A 21,340-nucleotide genomic window follows, 5' to 3' on the forward strand; every position below is an offset into this window, starting at 1 on the left:
GATATAATTAATCACAAAATTGTAAATTTTTTAAAAAAAAGTTACGTACGTGCATGTAGTGGAAGAGTTCTTTACATTATCACAAGAAATTTCACTATATTTAATTATGGTTTTATTTTTCCCCAGATCGATCCCTAGGAATAAATTATTATTTTTAGTAAGCTTATATAAAACTGTCGGCAATAATTTTAGGAAAAAATGAATTTTCACCCTCTATATTTGAATACCTAATTTTGTCTATATTCTCAACTAATTTTTTTAAAAAAAATTAATTTTCACATACCAACCTATAATTAAAATTGTCGACATCTGATTTTTATTTTAGGAGCAAAAACAAAGAATTTTGTTTTAAGACAATACGAACTTCTATCATCACAACAAGACAAACACGGATTAGAGACCGTAAAATCGGTCTCTATTCGGTCTCTACATAAAATAGAGATCGATTAGCGATCGATTTGGTTAGTATCAATAACCTTGGTCGCTAATTGTGAGAGACCGGTACGATTAATCAGTCTCTAAATTAGCGACCACATTTACATATCGGTCTCTAAAATAGAGACCGATATTTTATGTGTGGTTTCTACTTTAGATACCGACTAATTAAAATCAGTCTCTAATATAGAGACCGATTCATAATTAGGTCTCACTTAGAGATCCAAATATTAATCCAGTCTCTAATTAGTGAGTAGAATAAAAAATCGAGCCATAAAAATAATATTAAATCTGAAAATAAATGTAGCGACCAATATTACTAATGTCAGTCTCAAATTAGAGACCGAAATTACGATCGGTTTCTAATTCGATTACAAATGTCCGTTTCTTTAGTAGTGTAAGTTCTAGGATAATAAATCTAATAACAAATCCTTTCACAAAATAAATTACTCAGCCATTGCTAAATTTTCATGCAATCAATGCTAAATTACTATTATTATTATTATAGCAATCCAATAATTAATTGGTAATATCTTTTGTGTGTGTGTCCTATTTTGCTCGCCTTTTAAGGTGACAATGCACTAACTAATATTTTAGGAAGATAATGTAACTTTTGCTAAAACAAGCTAAGTATAAAGGTAATTAATAATAATCTTTGTAATGTTCTTTTCCCTTCTTTCGAGGTAAATATATACCTTTCGCCACTAAAACGAGGTTTATGTACTAATATATTTTTGATGGGACAAAGAGATGGGCTTTGACATTTTCCTCGAATAGCTTGTAAAGTCCTTCAAATATAAAACGTTCTAAAAATATTATATTTATTTTAAAAAAAAAAATTATGTTGGAAACAATAATTGTCTCTGTTAAATAGAGTCGTCGTAACCTGACGTTCGAGTTTTTGCTCAATCCTAAGATATTTGAGTTGTATTGTTAATACTACAATAAATTTTATATATATATATATATATAAAGAAAATTATTTGCAAGATATAATTGGGCCAACTTCATATTGGGTTAAAAAATTTATTTGCTCGTCGTGATGGGCCTCTCTCGAACCGCATTCAACAAATGCCCAGAAAGCCCGTTATACATCTATATCGTCATTCACATATAAAAGTTAAACCAGAAAATAATACATTTGCACATGATAGTGTAATCGTCTATTGATGGGTCGGTTCATTCTCAGAGAAACTTGAAAATTCGACCGAATTATCGCTTGGTTCGTGGTATAAGATAATCGAAGGATTTGTAATTCAGTGATTTATAAAAATAACAAGGGAAAAAATATAAAATGATAAAATATGTGGTGTTTGGTATAATTTTAATGAGATTGATTAATTTTGTGTCTTTTATTACGTAGACCAAAATACTATATTGAAATTAAATTATAATTTATAGATTAAAATTTAATCTATAAATTTGAAATATTTTAACAAATATAAGTTTTACTTTCCAAAATAAAACCAACTGTTATTATTTTTTCAGACAAATATGACGTCAATCTTTTCCCTTTTTTTGGTTCCCCTAAATATTGAATTACTTTTTAATAGTTTGACCATAGTATATTAACTAAATCCATTTTCGTTAATTAATAATATGATAAAATATTTTATGATTGTTAAATATACACTCTTCAGTGTAGCAACATGCAAAATATGAATTTAAAGTAAAGTGTTAAAATAAAATATAAAAAAAATTTATGAATGCCACATAGATTTAACTATATATTTCTGTCTAGCTATGTAACAAAAACGTGTTATATTTCTCACCATTGTCCTGCAAACAAAACGTGTTATATTTCTCACCATCCATACTCAGAGTTAAAAGTTTTGCCTAACCAAATTCAGAGTAAAAACTAATTTTTTTAGCATAAAAGGTAAAAAAAAATTCATTAATCAATTCAAGATGAAGATTCGTATAATAAAATTGACATATTAAACGATCTAATAATAGTTTTGGTGAAAATTTATAACTACTGTAAAATTTCTCACACTTCAATGTGATGCGCCTGTCAATTGACTCGTATACTCTGTGCTCACCATGCACTGTATTTTTTCACACTATTAGAAAATTTGTTATTTTGCCAAAAATTTAAATAATTGTCAATAAAATATAAATTGACCCTACCAAAATTGACTATCACTTGCTTGTTAATGCGATTGCTCCAAAGATTAACTTTTGGCAGATACATTCTCTATGAAGTTAGAACTTATCATATCAGTTGTGCAAGGTACAGAATAATTTTGGTTATCAATTTTATCAAATCTGGTTTGCATCATTAATACCATTCACACCATCTGCCGGAAGTTTATATGGCCGACAAAACATTCACCAATTGCTTGGGATATGATTTGTAAACTAATAGAAGATGGGGGATTGGGGTTGAAAAACTTGAAGGCTTGGAATAAAGACTTGATCACAAAAACTATATGGAAGATACACTTGAAACATGATATTCTATGGAAACGTTTGGTTAATTAAGTCTATAGTGGACCTGTGGGAATGTGGTATTGGACTTGGAACAAGGATGAGTCGCCATTGATTAAGTAGATTATCAGTATTCAGGATGAGATTGTTCGTGAATGTGGTTCGGTGGACGTTGCGATTACACGTTTTCATAGCTGGTCTGATGGTCATCATGGATTAAACAGAGCGTATGATTTCTTTTTGCGAAAAATAGGGAGATGGCCGTGGAAACCTCTCTTGAAGAAAACATGTATACTCTCTAAACATCGATTTATAGTTTGATTAATAACACATGTACACTTCTTACTCGGGACATACAACCGACGTTGTGTGCTTCGCAATCTCGAAGATGAATTTGTCTAGCACTTGTACTTTGGCTGCCCTATTTCGAGTGATATTTGGAACGCCATCTAGGAGTGGTAGGGAATGAGGAAGAGTATGGGATCGACATTGACAGTCTTGCGGCCGTATAGAACGATCTATGGGGGCAATTCGACATTGGTCAGAATTAGATGCACTTCATTTGCTGCTACGAAGCATCACGTATGAAGCTTAAGAAACCGAGCACTCTTTAGAATGAGATACCAAATTTGGGATAGATGATTAGGAAGATCATGATACATGTCTTTTATTATTTTCCTAGCGCTAGTGATGCATCATGCTCGATCCTCAACAAACACGACATTTGGCAAGCAACACTCTTGAAATGCGAGAAAGAGAAGTGATCAACGAAGACTCAAAGGATTTATGACATAATTACTACATTATGCTTTTTGTTGAATTCCTGAGGATGCTCAGTGTAGTTGTACTGTAAATGTTTTTACCTATTTAATAGAATATCATTCTATATNCTGCCACCCAAACCTCCTATGTGTATGGACCACGAGTGTTGTGGCCAAAATCCTTTGCATTCTCCACATTCGACACGAGGATACCCAATGCCAATCCATTGGCCTTCAATTTTGTTGATGCTTACATTTATGGAGGACCTGGATCCCAAATTTTTTTATAAAAAAAATTAAAAATATATTTTAATGTCAAGGAATTAAATTCAATGTATTTTTTTATATTTAAATTAAAAACTTGTAACTACTATATGAATTGCCCCTCTTATTCAAGTAGTGCTTATTTTACCCGTTCGTGCCCCCCAAAGGTCGAATCAAGGGCCAATATTCCTTCTCCTCTCTACTTCCAAACATCCATTTCATTTCTCTCTATTGGTGCCAAGTGTAGCAATCTTATAGGTTTAATAAAAAAAATATAAGATCAGTTGATTTAGACTTAATTTTAATTATTCGTGAGTTCGAAAATCAATTAATAATTTTTATAATTTCATAGTGTGCAAATATTCAAACAAATATTATTTATCGTGTCCAATAAAATTAATGAAATATTTTTTTTTATGACCATGGAACTTCCACCAACCACTCTTCGTTGTTCATTAAATAATCTCTTGGGCTGACACAATAGTTTACAAAACAAGCTAGTCAAGTAAACCGTATTAGACAAACCTTGTTTGACTACATATTCGTCTAAGAAAGTATTGGTAAGAAAAATCGAACACTGACTATTGATAAACGCTAGTAATAAAATGTTATTAATCATAGAGTTTGCGTTTACAAGGATTCCAGACATTAATATGGCATGAAACTCTTTATTGTTATGTTGGTTGACTTGTTTTGCTTAATTAATTTTTTTTAAAGCGGGAGACTAACTAATGGTCAAGATTTTTTCCTTTTCTAAACAATGATAAATATCTTAATTAAACACGACCTGAATTCAAACCAATTAAACTAAAAATGTCTTTTTTAATTAAAAAAATTAGTACAAGATTGTGAACTAAGACGTCGCCTACGTAGATTATCGAGTTTGCTTCAATGTTGGTGTACTAACTTAATTCATTCGTGCATGCATGTAACTATAATCATTAACGCAATTACATTTAATTGATTTCTACGAAATGTTATTTTGTTGCTTTAATTTGCCTGAGAATCGAAAAAATATTTCGAGTTTGTCTTAATAGTAACAAAATCAGATATTTTGTTCTTTTTTTATCAAAGCATATTTAAGTTAACTATTTTTATATATCAACTATAGAACTAAGTCATGTAATTTGATTTTTGTTAATGCAACAATATTTTTAGGTCAGTTTCCATCAATTTAAAAAACCATCATTACTCAGTTATCCCTTGTTTATCCAGTGTACACCAAAAAATAGTACTGTAGCGACTGCGAATTCCATCAACCTCTATAAAAAAATACACCATGATCTATAGTACGTCTCATGTATATATATTAACTTATTAAAGGAAAGCAAGAATGTGTTGCCAGTGTACCTATCGGCATCTTAAAGATTTGTTGCATAATCCAAAAAGTCGAAAGCCAAAATAAATATTATTCCACAACTATGAAAAGTAATGAGAAATATAATTTTTTTAAAAAAAGAAAAAGATTTTAAAATGCATTCATTATATTCAAATTCCAAGTATACAATCTGACGTGTCAAGTAGATTTCCGACGTGGACGAATGAACGATCGACACGTATCACAGGAGTAGGCTAATCCACGCTTTCAAACCTCAAGACCTCCGTTACCCACGCGCCTCACCATGGCTGACATAATTCTCCCTTATCAGTTGCTTATATATAAACGGCCTCCACCCCCACATTTCATTAAATTAACAACCACACAATACCAGAATCCTTTGTTACCGGCACATCCTATTCTTGTACAATTCTTTGTTTCTTCATATTTAAATTTGGGAGAAAAATGCCCATGTTTCATCGGAACCAACAAGTTGTGGGTAGCGATAATACGTCGGTGGATGGGTACTATTACCCTCCACATCTGATCGAAGAAGGCGATGGAGACGACGATGATGGAGATTATGATTATGCTCCTGCTGCCTGAAATTTTCGATATCATGCGCGATTTTTGGTTATGAGTGATATCGATTTTCGTAGTGTTATCTAATGTAATTGCCGTAGTAGTATTGATAGTTACTTGCATAATTTAGGATGATTAAGTTGGCTTGTATCGAAAATAGTAGTATTGATAGTTACTTACATAATATGGGAAGGAGAGAAATTGATCATATCTGTCTTCCATTCGATTTGAGAACCGGAAAGAAAAATAATTACATGTTGGTGCCCTCTTTCGATAGGTGATAGTTGTTCCATATCAGTTGGATAAATAATCTGAGAGTTGTATATATGGAATTGAACAATCTTTCTCCCTTGAGCTAGCTTTTGGGGTTGAGCTGTGTCCAAATCTCAATTTTAACCATGAGGTTATGTCTGAAATTTTGATAATGACCAAAAAAGTTATTACCTATTAATGAAATGAAAATAGAATATATGACGTAACAATAATTTTCGATTTGAAACCTTTTTGGCCTCTTGTCGTTCTTGCATTGGGGACTTTAGTGTATCAATTTTGGAGTTGCTCTCCCTCTTTAATGTTAAAAAATGGCGATTGGTAAGAAAAATTGATAAATTCTAATATCAATTTAAAAACATTTTATCATTTGGTTTTCATAACTCATTTATTGCTGAATAAGAATGTGGTCGAATCTATATAGCAGAAAGAAAGGTTTTTTATAAAATAAAACAGTTAATAAAATTCGTGAGTAAATTATAACAAATAATCACATAATATATTTTGAAGTGTAAACTGAGGCAGAGGGTGAGCTGGCTTTTCGAGTAAATTAAAGTTGTGTTTGAATGAAAGAATTTGAATATTTCAAATTTATTGATTGATTTTAAATCCATTTGATTGCTTTGATGATTTATGAAAGGTAGATTTTTGTTATGTTATAAACTCAAAAAATGTTTCGTCTCAATAGATTTGCCTATTGAGTTGTATAATTCATGAGTTTATAAGATAATATTTATTAGTTTTAATATTTAATATGAAACATGTGTATCATTGTCGACTCCTTGAAAAACCAATATCCGTGGGACCCACTCTAGATTGCTTTTGCTCACTTTTCAATATTAAGTGCATGCATCATGCACCTTAGTATAGTATATAATTAGCCTTTTTTTTTTTTTGCAATTATCGACACTGAATCATTTGTAGCATTTTTCTATGTCTCCTCTTTCGTTATGCCGACTCTCAACTGAAACATCAATGTCATGTTATAAACTCAATAGGTGTTTCATCCCGAATTTTTGCCTATTGGGTGATATAACTCATGAGTTTATAACATACTATTTATTAGTTATAATATTTTTTGGGGGACATTTGTAACATTTTTAAATCTATCTCTTACTAATTCATTTTGATGCAATAATAATTATAACTGATTTGAAATACACCTAAAATATGTGTTATTTTAAATACATCCTTCAAATTCTTCCTCAAATCAAATCATTCATTACAATCAATCTTCTCAACCAAGTGCAACTCCTTGGGTTATTTTAACTGACTTTTATTTTAAATCCACGATTCAAATCCGTTCTATTTATTTAGTTCAAAAGTACCACGAATGACTTGAAATCTCTTATATTAGCTAAATACATTTTCTTGCTTCAATTTCAAATTCACTCTTTAATCTATTTATGACAAATCCAAATTCACAATCCAAACGCAATATAAGAAATTTTAAAAGACTCTTCTCAAATTTATGAATTTATATTATTTATTATGGCTCCTACTTGATACCTCTTTACATATTTTTCTGAGTTTCTTGGTAAGCAATAATTCTTTATATCATTATTACATATAATATATTGATATAACAAATTAATATGAACTTAACCCACTCGATTAAAAACATCCCACTTAATCTAATTTCATACAAAATAGTGTTGATGAAATAATAATTATCTGCTCGGTTAAAAATTATAAATAGTGTAAGTTGTCGGGTCGGGTCTGTTTCAAGGTTCAAGTGCCGGTCTTACGTATTTACATGTTTATAGCGGCTGGATAAGTCAAGCTACTCAACTTATCATAAACTCATTCTACAAACACCATCCGAAGATAATTACTTAGGCATGTTTCTAATCAGGCAACTTTATTGATGAAGTTTTCCGAGTCAAACAGTTGAAACTCTAAAACAACTAGTTATAAGCAAATCAAAATGGAAACCTTGGACTCATAGCTCTTCAATGCTATCAGATAAAATATCATGCAAACTATTCTATCAACTCCCAATCGACGGAATCTTTCTAAAATATCAAGAGTCAGTCAACTTTTCAGACGCTAAAAGAGCCAAATATCCAAAACCATAAAAAGAAAAGAAACATTAAATGAAGATTTAATGTAGTGTACGATGAAAAGAAGTTTTACGATACCATGTTGTTAATTAGGAGATAGTACAAATGATCATTTGAAAAGTTTTTGATAATTTGGGAACTTTGGGTGTAAATATGCAGATTCAGAATATCGAAGATAAGAAGATTCAAGGATTTTACAATCTACATTATTCAAGATCTCGAGTACTTTTATTCTTTCAAATATCAAGCCTCTCTACACTTATATTCTATATCAGATCATCAAGATTCAACTTGTTTTACCTTAACAACTCTAGCTGTTCAAAGTTATTTGCTGAAAAATCTATTGTTTATGGTGAACCAAATGTTCTTAAAAAGTAGAGTTAGTTGTGAAAAGTTATCACTAAGAATTTCGATTTAGGAAGTGATAAGTCCTAATTGAAATGAGTTTGTACATACCAATCAAAGTTTTTAACGGATTTCCTTATAGGTGGAAGAAGGGATGACGTATGAGAATTTATCAGTATTTTTAACGGATATAAGACTGAGAACTTATAGGAATAGTTTCTACGAGATATAAGACCTCATAAGTATTTTTAATCAAGCGACACAACGTCATCAGTTTGATGCATGAGAACTTATCAGAATATCACTCATCTCAATACTAATTTGACTCGTGCACGTTTAACCCTACAAATTAAATATTAAAATACTAAATGATGTTAGAATTTATTAATTAGCTAACTAATTTTTGGACTCAATTTTGAAATGTTAAATTTTAGTCCCATAATTTTTCTTTTCCATCATCTGTTCTTGGATTTCAAAACTATTTCTTAGTTTTACTAGCTCACTAAGCTTATTTCCCTATCTCAATGAAAAGTACAAGCAACTCCGGACCAAAAAAATTATTGCGAATTTCATATTAATTACTTTCTATTAAAAAAACATTTTATTAAAAAAATTCATTTTTCCTTCAATATATTCAAAAAATTAAATTTTATAAATAATATGTTTTTCTACTTTTAGTTCGTTATATTATTTATCCATATTTTTATCTAATATAATCTCATGTTTGATGCACCATATTATTTATTTATCCATCTACCAATCATTTATCTTACATCAATCAAATCATTGAATTAAAATTACAATATTACTCTTAATAAATAACATTATAAATATTTTATTAATATTTTCAAAAAGATAAAACGGTAATATCACATTATCTCAAATTTAATCAAATTAATCAATCGAATCAAACATTATATTAAATATCATTTTTATATAGTTTATTATTAAAAAATATTACTTATCTCCATATTATTTGTCTCATACCACGAACCAAACGGTAACGAATAATACTTCAAGTGCTATATAATATGTTCTTTATGATAAAAAGTACTATTTTGTTGTTAAAATAAGCTATTTGTATATTTTTACCAAAATAACGTAACACGAGTATATTATATTCACACCATAACATTTTTCTACGAGAAAATAAAACATGGAAAAATTTAATTTTCAAATGGGAAATATTAAAAAATCGTGTTCATATGTTATTCATGCTGATACTTGATAGTATATTGAAAAAAGATTTAAAGATAAACACACACACACATATTANCGGGTCCCGAATCGACATGATCGGATTTTAGGGATAAAATTGATATTACAATCACCCAATTTTGAGTAAGTTTTTCATTTTAATCAGAGTTGAAATAAAATTTTTTTTTTGAAATTTTTTATGTAACAATTTAAGGAATAAATTTTAAAAATTTATTTGATCATGTTTATATATTAAAATAAATTTTGTTGAATTTGGGAAAGCAGAAGAGATTCAAATCAAGAACAATCCCATCGTCGCTTCAGATAGGAGAGGAGAGGTGAAGCATAAGCTCGGTTGCAACAATGGCGGGAGCTGACTTGCAGCAGGAAACTGATTGTAACTTCGAGTGGGATGAAACCTCTCAGCTTTACTGCCACGCCAGGTTTTCGTTTTTTTTCCTTAAATTTGTTTCTCTTGTTTTTGTTCGTCCCTCGATTCGTGTTTCGCGAATACCGCAGCTTGCAATTTACTGATTGTTTGATAATCACTGCACGTGTGATTGGAAATTCGGATTCGAAACCTCGTATTGAAGCTCGGTTTTTATGTATATTTTTAATTTTGGAATGTTTATGTTGGATTTTTTGGGTTTTTTCATATATTTTTTGGTTTTTCATTTTGACGCAGCTCTGGATTTTACCATGACCCACAAGCAGGCTGGTATTATAGCAGCCGAGATGGACTTTATTACAAATTTGAAAATGGAAATTATGTCCTACTCGGATCCAAACTGGTATTCAGTTGAAAGTTGATATATCATATATGTCTATGTAAATATATATTGGTAAATTATTCTATTTCCGTGGAACTTTGATTACATTCTCAATAGAAATGTCAAATATGGCAATATTATCAAACCATTTTCCGTTCCCGACCTTTTTTTCCTCATCATGCTACTAGCGTATAAGTTGCCTTGTTTTTAAGCCTCTGCAAGCCTTATCCTTTAACATTTCAATTGTTTGGTTTTATACTTATTTTTAAGCCCACGTAGTGAAAATACTGCAATCACTTGGAAACCTTGGATATTTTGTTCCAAGACTCTGTCTGTCTTACACATGAGTTGATATAAAAGCTATTATCGTTGCTCTCACAATCAGCTCAAACTTTTGAAACTTCTGTTGCCCACCCAGTACACTGCCACCAAATGTAGTTTTTGGAAATTTGATCACGAGCCTCTATTCCCTGATGTCTGGCCTGCAAGTCATTGGCAGGTCAGACCATAAATTAGAGTGGAGAACTCTCAATCAGCTCAAGCATTTCCAACTTGAAAATCTGGATATTAGCATTTATACTATATATTTATCAGGATGCGGATCAACCTGAAATTCTTGATTCTGCTTGTAAAGGAGACACACATGAAGCTAAAACTAGTGGAGAAGAAGTTTCCAATGAGCCTGTGCAAGGTAAACTAGTATGCCTGTGCTGCTTTTATGTTTCATTGACCTTTTTCAGAACACTTTTCCATCTTGTCATAAATCGCATTATTTATACCTGCAACATGTTTGCAATCATATAAACGTCTTGCTAACATTTGAGTATTTGTTGTCTTGTTTTGGTATGTGTCACGCCCCGAGACCGGGGTTAGTCGACATCGGCGTTGTTTTACAACCACGCAATTGAAAACAACAAGCCTCGTAGTACAGTATAAACCAAAAACCAGTCTATTTCATCATTAACTCAAAATAATCTTGTCTTACAGCGATAAATTCCAAAACGAAAGAAAATGTGCGGAAGCATTGTACAACTTGAATCAAAACTTAGGAAGAACTTAAGCGAGAAATCTTCATATCTCGAAACTTCATCACCAACCCCGAAGCATGTCTTATTCATCGTCGTCTACTTGATCTTCGTTCTTATCTGGAAAGAGATGTAAGGGGTGAGTGTTTTGGGAAACACTCAGCAAGTGGGGGCCGATCGATTACCACAAGTACATATAAATATAATTTAAAACCCATATTGCAAATTGATTTTCAAAACGTAGTATATCATATCAGATCAGAATCAGAATCGAAATGCGAAACAGAGATTATCAGACATTCAGAACAGAACGAATCAGAACAAACGAAAACACTGTTATTCATCTCGTTATCCATGGTCAAATTGTCCCCAATATGTTAGTCCTCTAAGGGGTGAGTCCAAAACACAGTTTTATACCCACTGATGGGGGCCGGAACACAGTTTTATACCCACTGATGAGGGCCATATAATTTACAATCGTCGTTCCATATCCCACTCGAATCATAACAGTGCACCACAGAATCAGATGTATCAAACAACACTTATCGGAATTTTTGAATGAACTCAGCAGAATCAAAGAACATCGGAAATAGAAGGAATATATCGTACATCGATCGAGATTTTTATGAAATACATAATAGCATTTTTGAAAATGGTTTGACATACATACAAGCATGTCATGAAATACTTATACAAAGTTTAAGTTACAAAGAAATACATAGCAAAAGCCCACTTACTGATTTCGTTTGGATTAAAACGCTAGAAGGACGTGCTAAAAGAACTCCGTTCGAACAAGTTTGCGGTAGAGCTTCGTCTAGGCTGCTGCAAATGCTAAATTTTGAATTCTTGAAGTTATGGGGAGAGAGTTTGCTTCTTATATAGGCTTGAATAACCAACTATAAAGGTAATCCCGTATCACTCCAAGAATGTCGCTGATTACTTAATCAAAGTGATGGTTGCACTTTTCTCTCCCGAATGAACGTGGCCTCTTCTTGATTCAAGATACACATCCGAGAATCATGAGTGATTTTGGTTTTCCTTAAGTGCAAATGTAGAGTGATTTTGGCTGCATGAATCTCTTCCAAGATTGGTGCACTTCCATATTGCATAGGGTGATAAATGGTCAATAATGAAGGGACAATGATTATTCAAATTTTCAAGTTTATGATTGTATGAAACAAAAAAAATGTTGTGCCAAAATGAGCTGAAATTTCCTATGACATATATAGATTTTTTTTTTCGTTGCAAGATTTCGGGTCTTCACAGTATGTGCTGTAACGGTTTATTTTCTTGAATCAGTTTTCCTGTTTGGGTAAATACTTCCGTTCACTATTTCTAGTTGGTACTTGTATCGGGCTTATAAACATAGGCGGTTGTGGTATTATGCATATGGTTATCATATGGATTCATTTGTTATTTTCCCCATATTTTCATGTTCTGTGTTGTGTGTATCTCTTGACAGATCCCTCAGAATGTAATTACAGTGACCAATCAAAGTATCCACCTCCACCATCAGAATGGTGTGCTCAGGCTCAATCAAATTTTTTTTTTTTTTTTTTTTTTTTTTTTTTTTTTTTTTTCTTTTTACTGATCCCTTTGATTTTAATTACGGTGACCAATAAAAGTATGCATCTTCACCATCAGAATGGTGTGCTCAGGCTCAATCAAATTTTTTTTTTTTTTTTTTTTTATCGTTTTGGCCTCGATTTTCATTGACCGCTGCAGATTTCTAAGCCAGAGTTTTCTCATGCAGGCTGGAGGACACTCTTATTGATATGTACTTATCAGGTTATTCCAATCTAACAGCGAATACCGCTTCATCTGATGTGAAAATTCCCTTGGACGCTAACAACATGGAGAAGCTAAGCTTACCATCGCATGGTTTGTGAAAATTTTTGTATGTGTCTGGATCAAGGTTACTGGAGTGGATCATACAATGTCTTGTTTGTTCAACTGCAGGAGGTGAAGATACTGAAGAACATGAAGAAGGCGAGTGGATCCCTGATGACCCCAATTTTTTGAGTAATCTGAGCAAATATAGTTCAGATGAAGGTATCCAAAACCTCGAAATAATGTTTTCCAGTGCATTTATATATTATAAAGTTGTTTTACTAAATTGTTGTTGATACTTTATATTGCATGTTAGTCAACATTCACTCAGGTAGCATTTGGATTTGATCGGCTGTCAGCGTGCATTTTAATTATGTCATCTAAACCCTTCATTTGTATTTTACAACAAGAAAATTTTGATAATTTGAGATTCATCCTTCAAACTTTTGGGCAGTTGAAATCCCATCATTTCAATTTCATTGATTTTCAAATTCTTTTATTTAGAATCTGTTAATACCTACACAGCCTTGAAGATTGTTCCTCTTATTTTCTTCCTATCCATCTTAATTAAAATTTTGAAGATGCATAGGGAAAATATTGTGGGAATCTTTTATGTCATATATGTTGTCTCTTTAAAGTTACAGGAACGAATAAAAGGGTGTTCTTTATTTGAGTAGTTTATTAGTTTTTCCTCATGTAGGAAGAAGTAAGCATAATGTTATCATATTTTGTCAGCGTTGGCCAATATGCAATCGTCTTTCAGGGATGTCTCAGAGTCAGGAAGAAGAGAATTGGCGTGCTCAGTACGGTCAAATCAGTCAAATAGATGAAAGGGTGTCAGATTTTCACGTGGTGAATATATGGGATTGGGCTTTGGTCAAAGAAACAAAAAAAGATGGAAAGACTGAGGTGTCTAGGCTAGTTGGCAGATTGATGAAGCACTCTTTAAAGTTCCATCCATCAGTGCCTTCTGGTGGTGGTAAACTGAAAACGGCTCCAATTTGTGACGTGTATCTCGATATGGTACGAGTGACAACAGGTTTGCCTGTTACCCATCCTCCTATTTTTTTTATTATTTACCTTTCTAAAATTCATGTACAGATACCATTGCACCCTTGTGTCATAGTGGTACCACCTCTTCCCAAAGTGAGAGAGGTTCCACTAATCTGAGCCCTATTTAAAAATTAATAATAAAAATTCAAGAAGAAACAACCTTATCGTCAGATAAATTTTTTTTATCCTATAACAGGCCGGATATACAGATTGAAGATTCCAAGTTTGCAATATGTGACATCCTCGTCAACATATGATGCTTCCAACCCAACAAAAGATTGGGACTTTCCAAAATTATCGATTGATAACCATACAAACAAGTTACCAAATCATGATCAGGAATCTAAATCTCAGAGCTTGGATGCTCTTGATTACCAAAAGGACATGTTTATGTCATCAGCAAAACCTAGCTCATCTAGCAAGGTAAAGTACATGAGCTTTTAATCTTTTAGAGTGCCTCTTCAATATCTTCTTATACATCGTGACTAAGTTCTATTCTTTGTGTTTCTCTAGGATCTAACAGTTTTTTCTTGGCCATCTTCTCTAGCATGTTTCATTGCAAATATATGGCTCCTCAACTAATGCGATCACTCCAAATCACATGTCTTGTGTTAGATCCTCTAGTCCATGCATTAGTTTACTCAGAATTTGGGTAATAAATATGTTTAACTTGTTTATGCTGGTGTAACATATAGTTCCAGTGCTCAAGTACATTATATTTATTGGTGCAAATACAATGTGTCATGATATTCTTTTCCTTCTTTATTTTGGTGATTTAAAATCGTAGGATCATATTTACCGGGACAGAGCTGCTGAGAGAAGAGCGTTGCATGGTGGCTTTGGTGTAGGAATAGGACAAAAGAGTTCTGTTACTTGTTCTGATTCTATCCCATCATCTCCAAATTATTTAAATCCTGAAGAAGCGGCTTCCGAGGCATTGAACACTTCGTTTGGGGAAAGAAGTTATGCCAGAAAAATTCTAGAAAACATGGGCTGGAAGGAGGTAAGTGCGAACTGGATTATGGCAGTTTTATCATCTGAGTTCAACTCATGTCCCATCTCTCATGGCAATTCATCCAGCTTTTGAGTCTTGCGATGTACTGTAAATAAAGTCGTCGATGACTTTGTACAGGGTGAGGCACTTGGAGGTAGCATGAAGGGTTTGACAGAACCAATACAAGCAATTGGGAACAAGGGTAATGCTGGTTTAGGTTGGAATAATGGCAGAAGAAAGTAATAGTCAAGATTGAGTATCATGCTGGGACGATTTTACTGGTTACTCAGTGAACAGGCAAATCATGTATAGACTGTATAAATAGTAAATGTTGGCTGGGAATGAATGGACAACCCTTCCCGTATAAACATCTGCGAGCATATTTCCAGATGTAGAAAACCTGCATTTCAAGAAATTTTCACAAACCAACCAAACGCATTCACAGATTTGCTGATGGAAGGCATCATTAGTGGTTTTGAGAGAGGATCTACAGGCCTCATATTTTTAGCGGTTTTACCATTCGATATTAGTGTTCGACTTGATCGTTGGAAGGGCTTCGCGAGGAAATGTCCCACCGACCCTTTTAACAATTTAACATTTTTGATTGTGTCATAGTAGTGCTTATGTCGACATGGTCATGGAACGCCCTTACAATTTGAATTCCGAATGGACGGGGGAATATTTTTCCAGTCCCATAATGATGGAAAAGCCTTTTCCTAAGAATGGATCCCATCAAAATGAGATTTGGGCTTTTCAGTATTGTCCATAATCTCATCAATGGGCTTTGGACATAATAATCATGTGCACTTGTTACTGTACAATAAAATTTTATATTATCAAATTTGACTTTTAAAAGTGTTTTTTTATATATAGAAAAAATCAGAAATAATTTTAATATTTGGATAAAAATAAATTCCGAAAATTGTTTTTCGACTTCTATTCTTTTTGTCAAGTACTTTTTAAAGAAAATTCTCCACCAAACATCAATATTTTAATAAACGCTTTTGGAGAAATAACTGTCCAAATATACTTTATTAGTCAATGCAAATAATAAAGTAAGCATATTAATGTTATTATATTTGTCCTCATTTGGTAATGTTTTAATATCTTATAATAAAATTGGCAGAAAATAATTATCTAATGTAGTATTGTTTAGTATAAAATGTAGCAACTTTGACCAAATGTACCTAATATAGTGGTAGAACAATCAGTCTGACTTCGATCGGGACAACACCAATTTACCTTCACAGCCATATAGAAAAATATAAATATCAATAAGAATTAAAAACAAAAACAAAAAACAAAAAAGTATTAAATTAAATTTCAAATTCTTGGTAAAAAAAATATGATTTTTTAAAATTTATCTCCCTGAAAACCACAATATTAACGTGTCTGTGATATAATTAGGGAGTGTTTGAAAAAAAAAAAGATTACATTTATAGATTGTGAAGAAATGAAAAGAAGTCAAAAAAAGTATGTACTTTTTTAAAATAGAAGTGAAATTTGAAGAAAAAAAATTAAAGTGGAGTGTCTGGAAAATAAATTATTCTAATATGAGCTTTTTAAATAAATTATAAAACATATTTTTGTTGAAGTATTTGTAAAAAGATATGATTTGATAGTATATTATGAACCGTAAATGAATGTGAAATTATGCAAAAATATCAGGGCAAGAGTGCTTAGAGAAATTTTCATTTATTTACCGAAATGCTAAAATCATTTTTGAAGATTCAGAATCAGCATGAGATCAACTTTTGGATTTGAATTATAGCAAAGCATAATCAAATTTGGAATTAAAAAACACAAAATATCGATTTTTTAAAGTGAAAAGTGAGGTTGCAAGCACTCTGTTAATAACATACTCACATATGACTTAAATTAAATCATGCAAAAGTATACCTAATATCATAAAGGATCATGCTACATGTACAACGGGGGTCATACGTCGGGTTACAAAGTGTATTTGAAACTATAAAATTATCTTAAATGAATTTTTAAAATATTTTTTCCAAATAAAGTGCAAGAATAATTTAGTAATTTCAAATATACTTTGTAACATATTTGTAACCCTCATTGAACATATAACATTTTTCCATCATGAAACATAAAAAGAAATTGAGTAAAAATTAAATTTTTAATTAAAATATAAATTTAAAATCTATTGATCATTTTGATCTATCCACTATTTTTAAAACCGGACCGACCAATTCGACCGAGAACTAGTCATGAGTCCGGTTGCTTGTTAAATTTGTATAAATATGTGTTTTTATCTATTTGTATACAATCTTTTAGATCTTTAAAATTTAAAAAAAAGTATATTATATTAATATTTTATATAATATAAAAATATTTTAGTCTGGTCTTATGTTAAATTAGTCAAACCAATTGTATTTTTTTTAGATAGATTGATTCAATCATGAATCTGATAATAAAAACATTGGCTCTATGGAAGATTTTTCGAGTCAAAAGCCACAAGAGATTTGGCATCACATATTTTTTAAAATACTTAATTTAATTTTTTTTGTAAGGGAGAATTGACACACAATAGATAAACTCTCGAGCTGAACGTAGTAATCTGCAAATTACGTCAATCAAGTAAACTACTCTACGTAAGTCTTGTGTTACACACTCTCCCACGATGAAATCGTTAGTGAATAAAACACGTGTCCAATTGATAATAACTACGTTTATTCCATTAACTTAGACAACTCTCAACTTAGACAACCCTTTAAAGCTAATTTAATTTAATTTTTGTCTACCTAGGTCAAGTCCTCCATCTAGCCCTAGCTATTACGTATATAAAATCTTGGTAGTATCCATTTCTGCAATTATTTTTCTTGGGCACTGAATTTTTTATATTTATATTATAAAATTTGCACTCTATGATTTTGTGCTGCATGAAGACAAAAAACCTTTTCTCCACGACCTCAATTAATTATTTATAATAACACTAATATTCATAGTCAAAGGAACACACCTTGGAAAATTTTCAAACCTTCTCATCTTACATTTAATGTCATGCATTGAACAAATAATTTGATTGCATGTCATTAGACCTACTATAGCTAGGTTTTCTTGACTAGGACTCTTGTATTCTGATAGGGGAGTATTATCATTATTATTATCATCACGTCTCTGAAATCGAACTCAAATTCGAACGCAGACTCACATAATCAAGAATATTTTAACTGGTGTGAGGGTAAGGACTTAAAAATACTTCTTGAATAACTCTTGTTCTTCATATACACAAGATAAATTTACGTGAGAGACTATTGTGATATATTCTTCTAACTTGATTGATGCAATCCGGGTTAAATAGATGAGTCGGATCGGATGCTCCACCGGATCTGCTATCAAAATAGTGAAGGAAATAGGAGCAAGATGTGTGTGAACCAGAGGCTGCTTTCCTAGATGAATAAGATGCCCTGCACTCAAGAAGGTAACCACATGAATGAGAGTCGGAGGGGTATCCGGCGTGACCATTCCGATGCTTAAGTCAGTGAAAGATTTAGACAAAAAATCAATGTAACCAGATGATGGTTGTGAGATTGGTGTGGAGGGTGAGTATTAAATGAACAATAAATGTATGTATTCAATACATGAATAGAGAATAAATGCAAAGAGAGAACCTGATATTTATAGTAGGGGATGCATGATGACCTCGTTCTTTGTGCTGCTCATTAATTATAGTAGGACGGCTGATAATACTCTATTATTCTGACATGTCAAATCTAATATTAGTCACATCCAGCCTACCTGATTTTGTCAACCACTTGTATTAGTGTCAGAGATAAGTCGGCTGCCCACACCCTATCTTATTAAATGCGGCACTTATATCGAAGTGGTCCGGGAAGAAAGCTTCCTGAAAATTTGCGTGATCATCTGAGTATTTGATAGCCCGGGAGAAACATCCCGGGCGTTTAATAGTCCGGCCTCTGTCGAACTCCCTTTATCCCAGATCCTCCCTGACAAGCTATCCCCCCGATGTCCCGGGTCATCCAGGACTTGGGCTCCCTTCGCCGTTCTTTCCTATTACCTCGGATCATCCATGACTCGGAATGAAATCTGTATTCCTGACCCGGGAACTATTCATGACCCGGGTCATCCCAGGGCATTATTGATAATGTGTTTATATAAAAAGATGTAAAATAACTGAATGTTACATTGTAATGTCATAAAATTTAAATCCATCGAGACAAAAATCATGACAAAAGGTTGAACAAAATTTCCTTGATTGGCTCTTGTGATCTCAAAACGTTTAACATAAATATGATGCATGTCCCCCTCATAGATGGCATGCAGCACGTGAGGCTACTACTTGTCAACATGATTTTCATATCTCATTTAAAATTTAAAATAAGGTCTTTATATATAACATCTTTTCTTGTCCTAATAAACACCTTTTTGTATAAAAATAAATAAAAACCCTAAAATTTAGGCCACTCAATGTATCAGAATTCGACAAGATTTTGTTGGATACTCGCTAGAAGTGATTATATTTCTAACATCATAATTATTTAATTTTTGGATCCATGCATATCCCACAAACATTTTAACTCGAATAACACGTTTAAATTAAAACATCTCATGTTCTAAAATTTTTTTAAAAAAAATCATCACTCTAATTTAAAGTATAATAATTATTTTCTATTCAACTTTTCACCATGCAATTATTAGGTTCGATCCATTTTGATTTGAATATAAGTGATCATGGTAATTGGTAAGGATTCAAATTAATATTTAATTAATCCTTCATAAAATATATTATAATATCATCATCATATATTCTTGAAAATCCAAATTAAATTACGTACTAATTGAGATTATTTAGTTGGAATCCCTACTTTTTATTTCATGGGTGGCAAGAAAGTGTAGAGGGAGATGATTGATGGAAAAAAGGATGCTATCTTTTGTCGGAAATGGTGTTTTAATCTTAGTAGGAGTGAATCAATTCAGGTTGGAAATTACTAATACATCAACTTAATTAAGGAACACTAGCTAGTATCTATCCACTTGTTAGCCTCCTCTAATAGGATATTTATTAATTAATCATACTTAATTAGGATCTCGATTTTCCGATTAAATATCGACGATTAAGTTTGATCAAAACAAATCAAGCTATATTATTACATATTTATGAAATATGTAATATAGTGTGATTAATTTGTTAGATTGTGGTGACAATAATCGAGTTTAGGTATAATAAAGTGTCATTTTGCATCTAATTGATGTGATTTGTCGGTTTATTAGTGGGCTATTATTGAAACTTAAAAGTTAAACAATTGTCAAAAATGGAAAAACAACCCACTTGGAGAAATTAAATTAGTTGGATACGAATCTTCAATTACCCACTTGGAAATGTTCCTTTCCCAACATTACCACTTCCGTGAGACAAACGCAAAAGTCATTAAAAATAGTTGAAGGAGCACATTTAGATATTTGGGTAATTTCAATAAATTTATAGGGAGAATTGCATTTTTTTATTCTTTATGTTCGTTTATTTACGATTTTGATCATCTATGTTATTGAATTAAGTCATTTTTAATTGAAAATGATGATGTGAGACTAAAAACATCAGCGTCACATCGACACTAGTTTCTATATAAACCTATTATGCAGTCGTGCAAGCGTATGTCTTGGTTCGGGATGTGACACTTTTCAAATTAAAATATGCAATTTTTTCAAAAATATAAGTTTTATCTTGTACCCTAAGGCCGCGTCTGGTTGGAGGATAAAATAAAATAATGATTAGTATGTAAATGATAAAGAAAATGATTGTCGTAGAAATGTAATATATGGTGTAAAATAATATTATGTTTGGTAAGATTTTTAAGTGTGATAATTTTGAATTTTTTGATGAAAGGACAAAATTGTCATTTCTTCTTTTTTTTCTTCTTCCACTCCGATGGCCGATCCGGTGGCGGCGACGGTGGAGACGGCTGCCGGCAACAAACGAACGGCAGCGGCGGTCGGCCGGAGGCGGAGGTCGGCGGTGTCGGCCGC

At 32.0% G+C, this 21,340-nt stretch overlaps 1 protein-coding gene across 1 annotated transcript; it reads left to right on the forward strand.

Moving 5' to 3' along the window:
- The first annotated feature begins 9,847 nt into the window (after positions 1-9,847).
- LOC140960077 (uncharacterized) lies at positions 9,848-15,679 on the forward strand. Its single transcript, XM_073418208.1, has 10 exons — positions 9,848-10,108; positions 10,351-10,456; positions 11,030-11,126; positions 12,923-12,980; positions 13,214-13,341; positions 13,420-13,512; positions 14,054-14,329; positions 14,540-14,766; positions 15,131-15,346; positions 15,476-15,679. The coding sequence occupies exons 1-10, from the start codon at positions 10,029-10,031 to the stop codon at positions 15,578-15,580; spliced, it is 1,386 nt and encodes a 461-aa protein (XP_073274309.1). The 5' UTR covers positions 9,848-10,028; the 3' UTR covers positions 15,581-15,679.
- The last annotated feature ends 5,661 nt before the right edge of the window (positions 15,680-21,340 follow it).

The sequence above is a fragment of the Primulina huaijiensis genome, chromosome 15 (genome assembly GCF_012295235.1).
Source record: "Primulina huaijiensis isolate GDHJ02 chromosome 15, ASM1229523v2, whole genome shotgun sequence".
NCBI lineage: Eukaryota > Viridiplantae > Streptophyta > Magnoliopsida > Lamiales > Gesneriaceae > Primulina > Primulina huaijiensis.

Excerpts from the sequence above, each read along its gene's own strand:
- LOC140960077 (XM_073418208.1), top strand. The coding sequence starts at position 10,029 with ATGGCGGGAGCTGACTTGCAGCAGGAAACTGATTGTAACTTCGAGTGG. Across the intron at positions 10,109-10,350 it reads CAGCTTTACTGCCACGCCAG|CTCTGGATTTTACCATGACC; the intron begins GTTTTCGTTTTT and ends ATTTTGACGCAG. Across the intron at positions 14,330-14,539 it reads TATGGTACGAGTGACAACAG|GCCGGATATACAGATTGAAG; the intron begins GTTTGCCTGTTA and ends ATCCTATAACAG.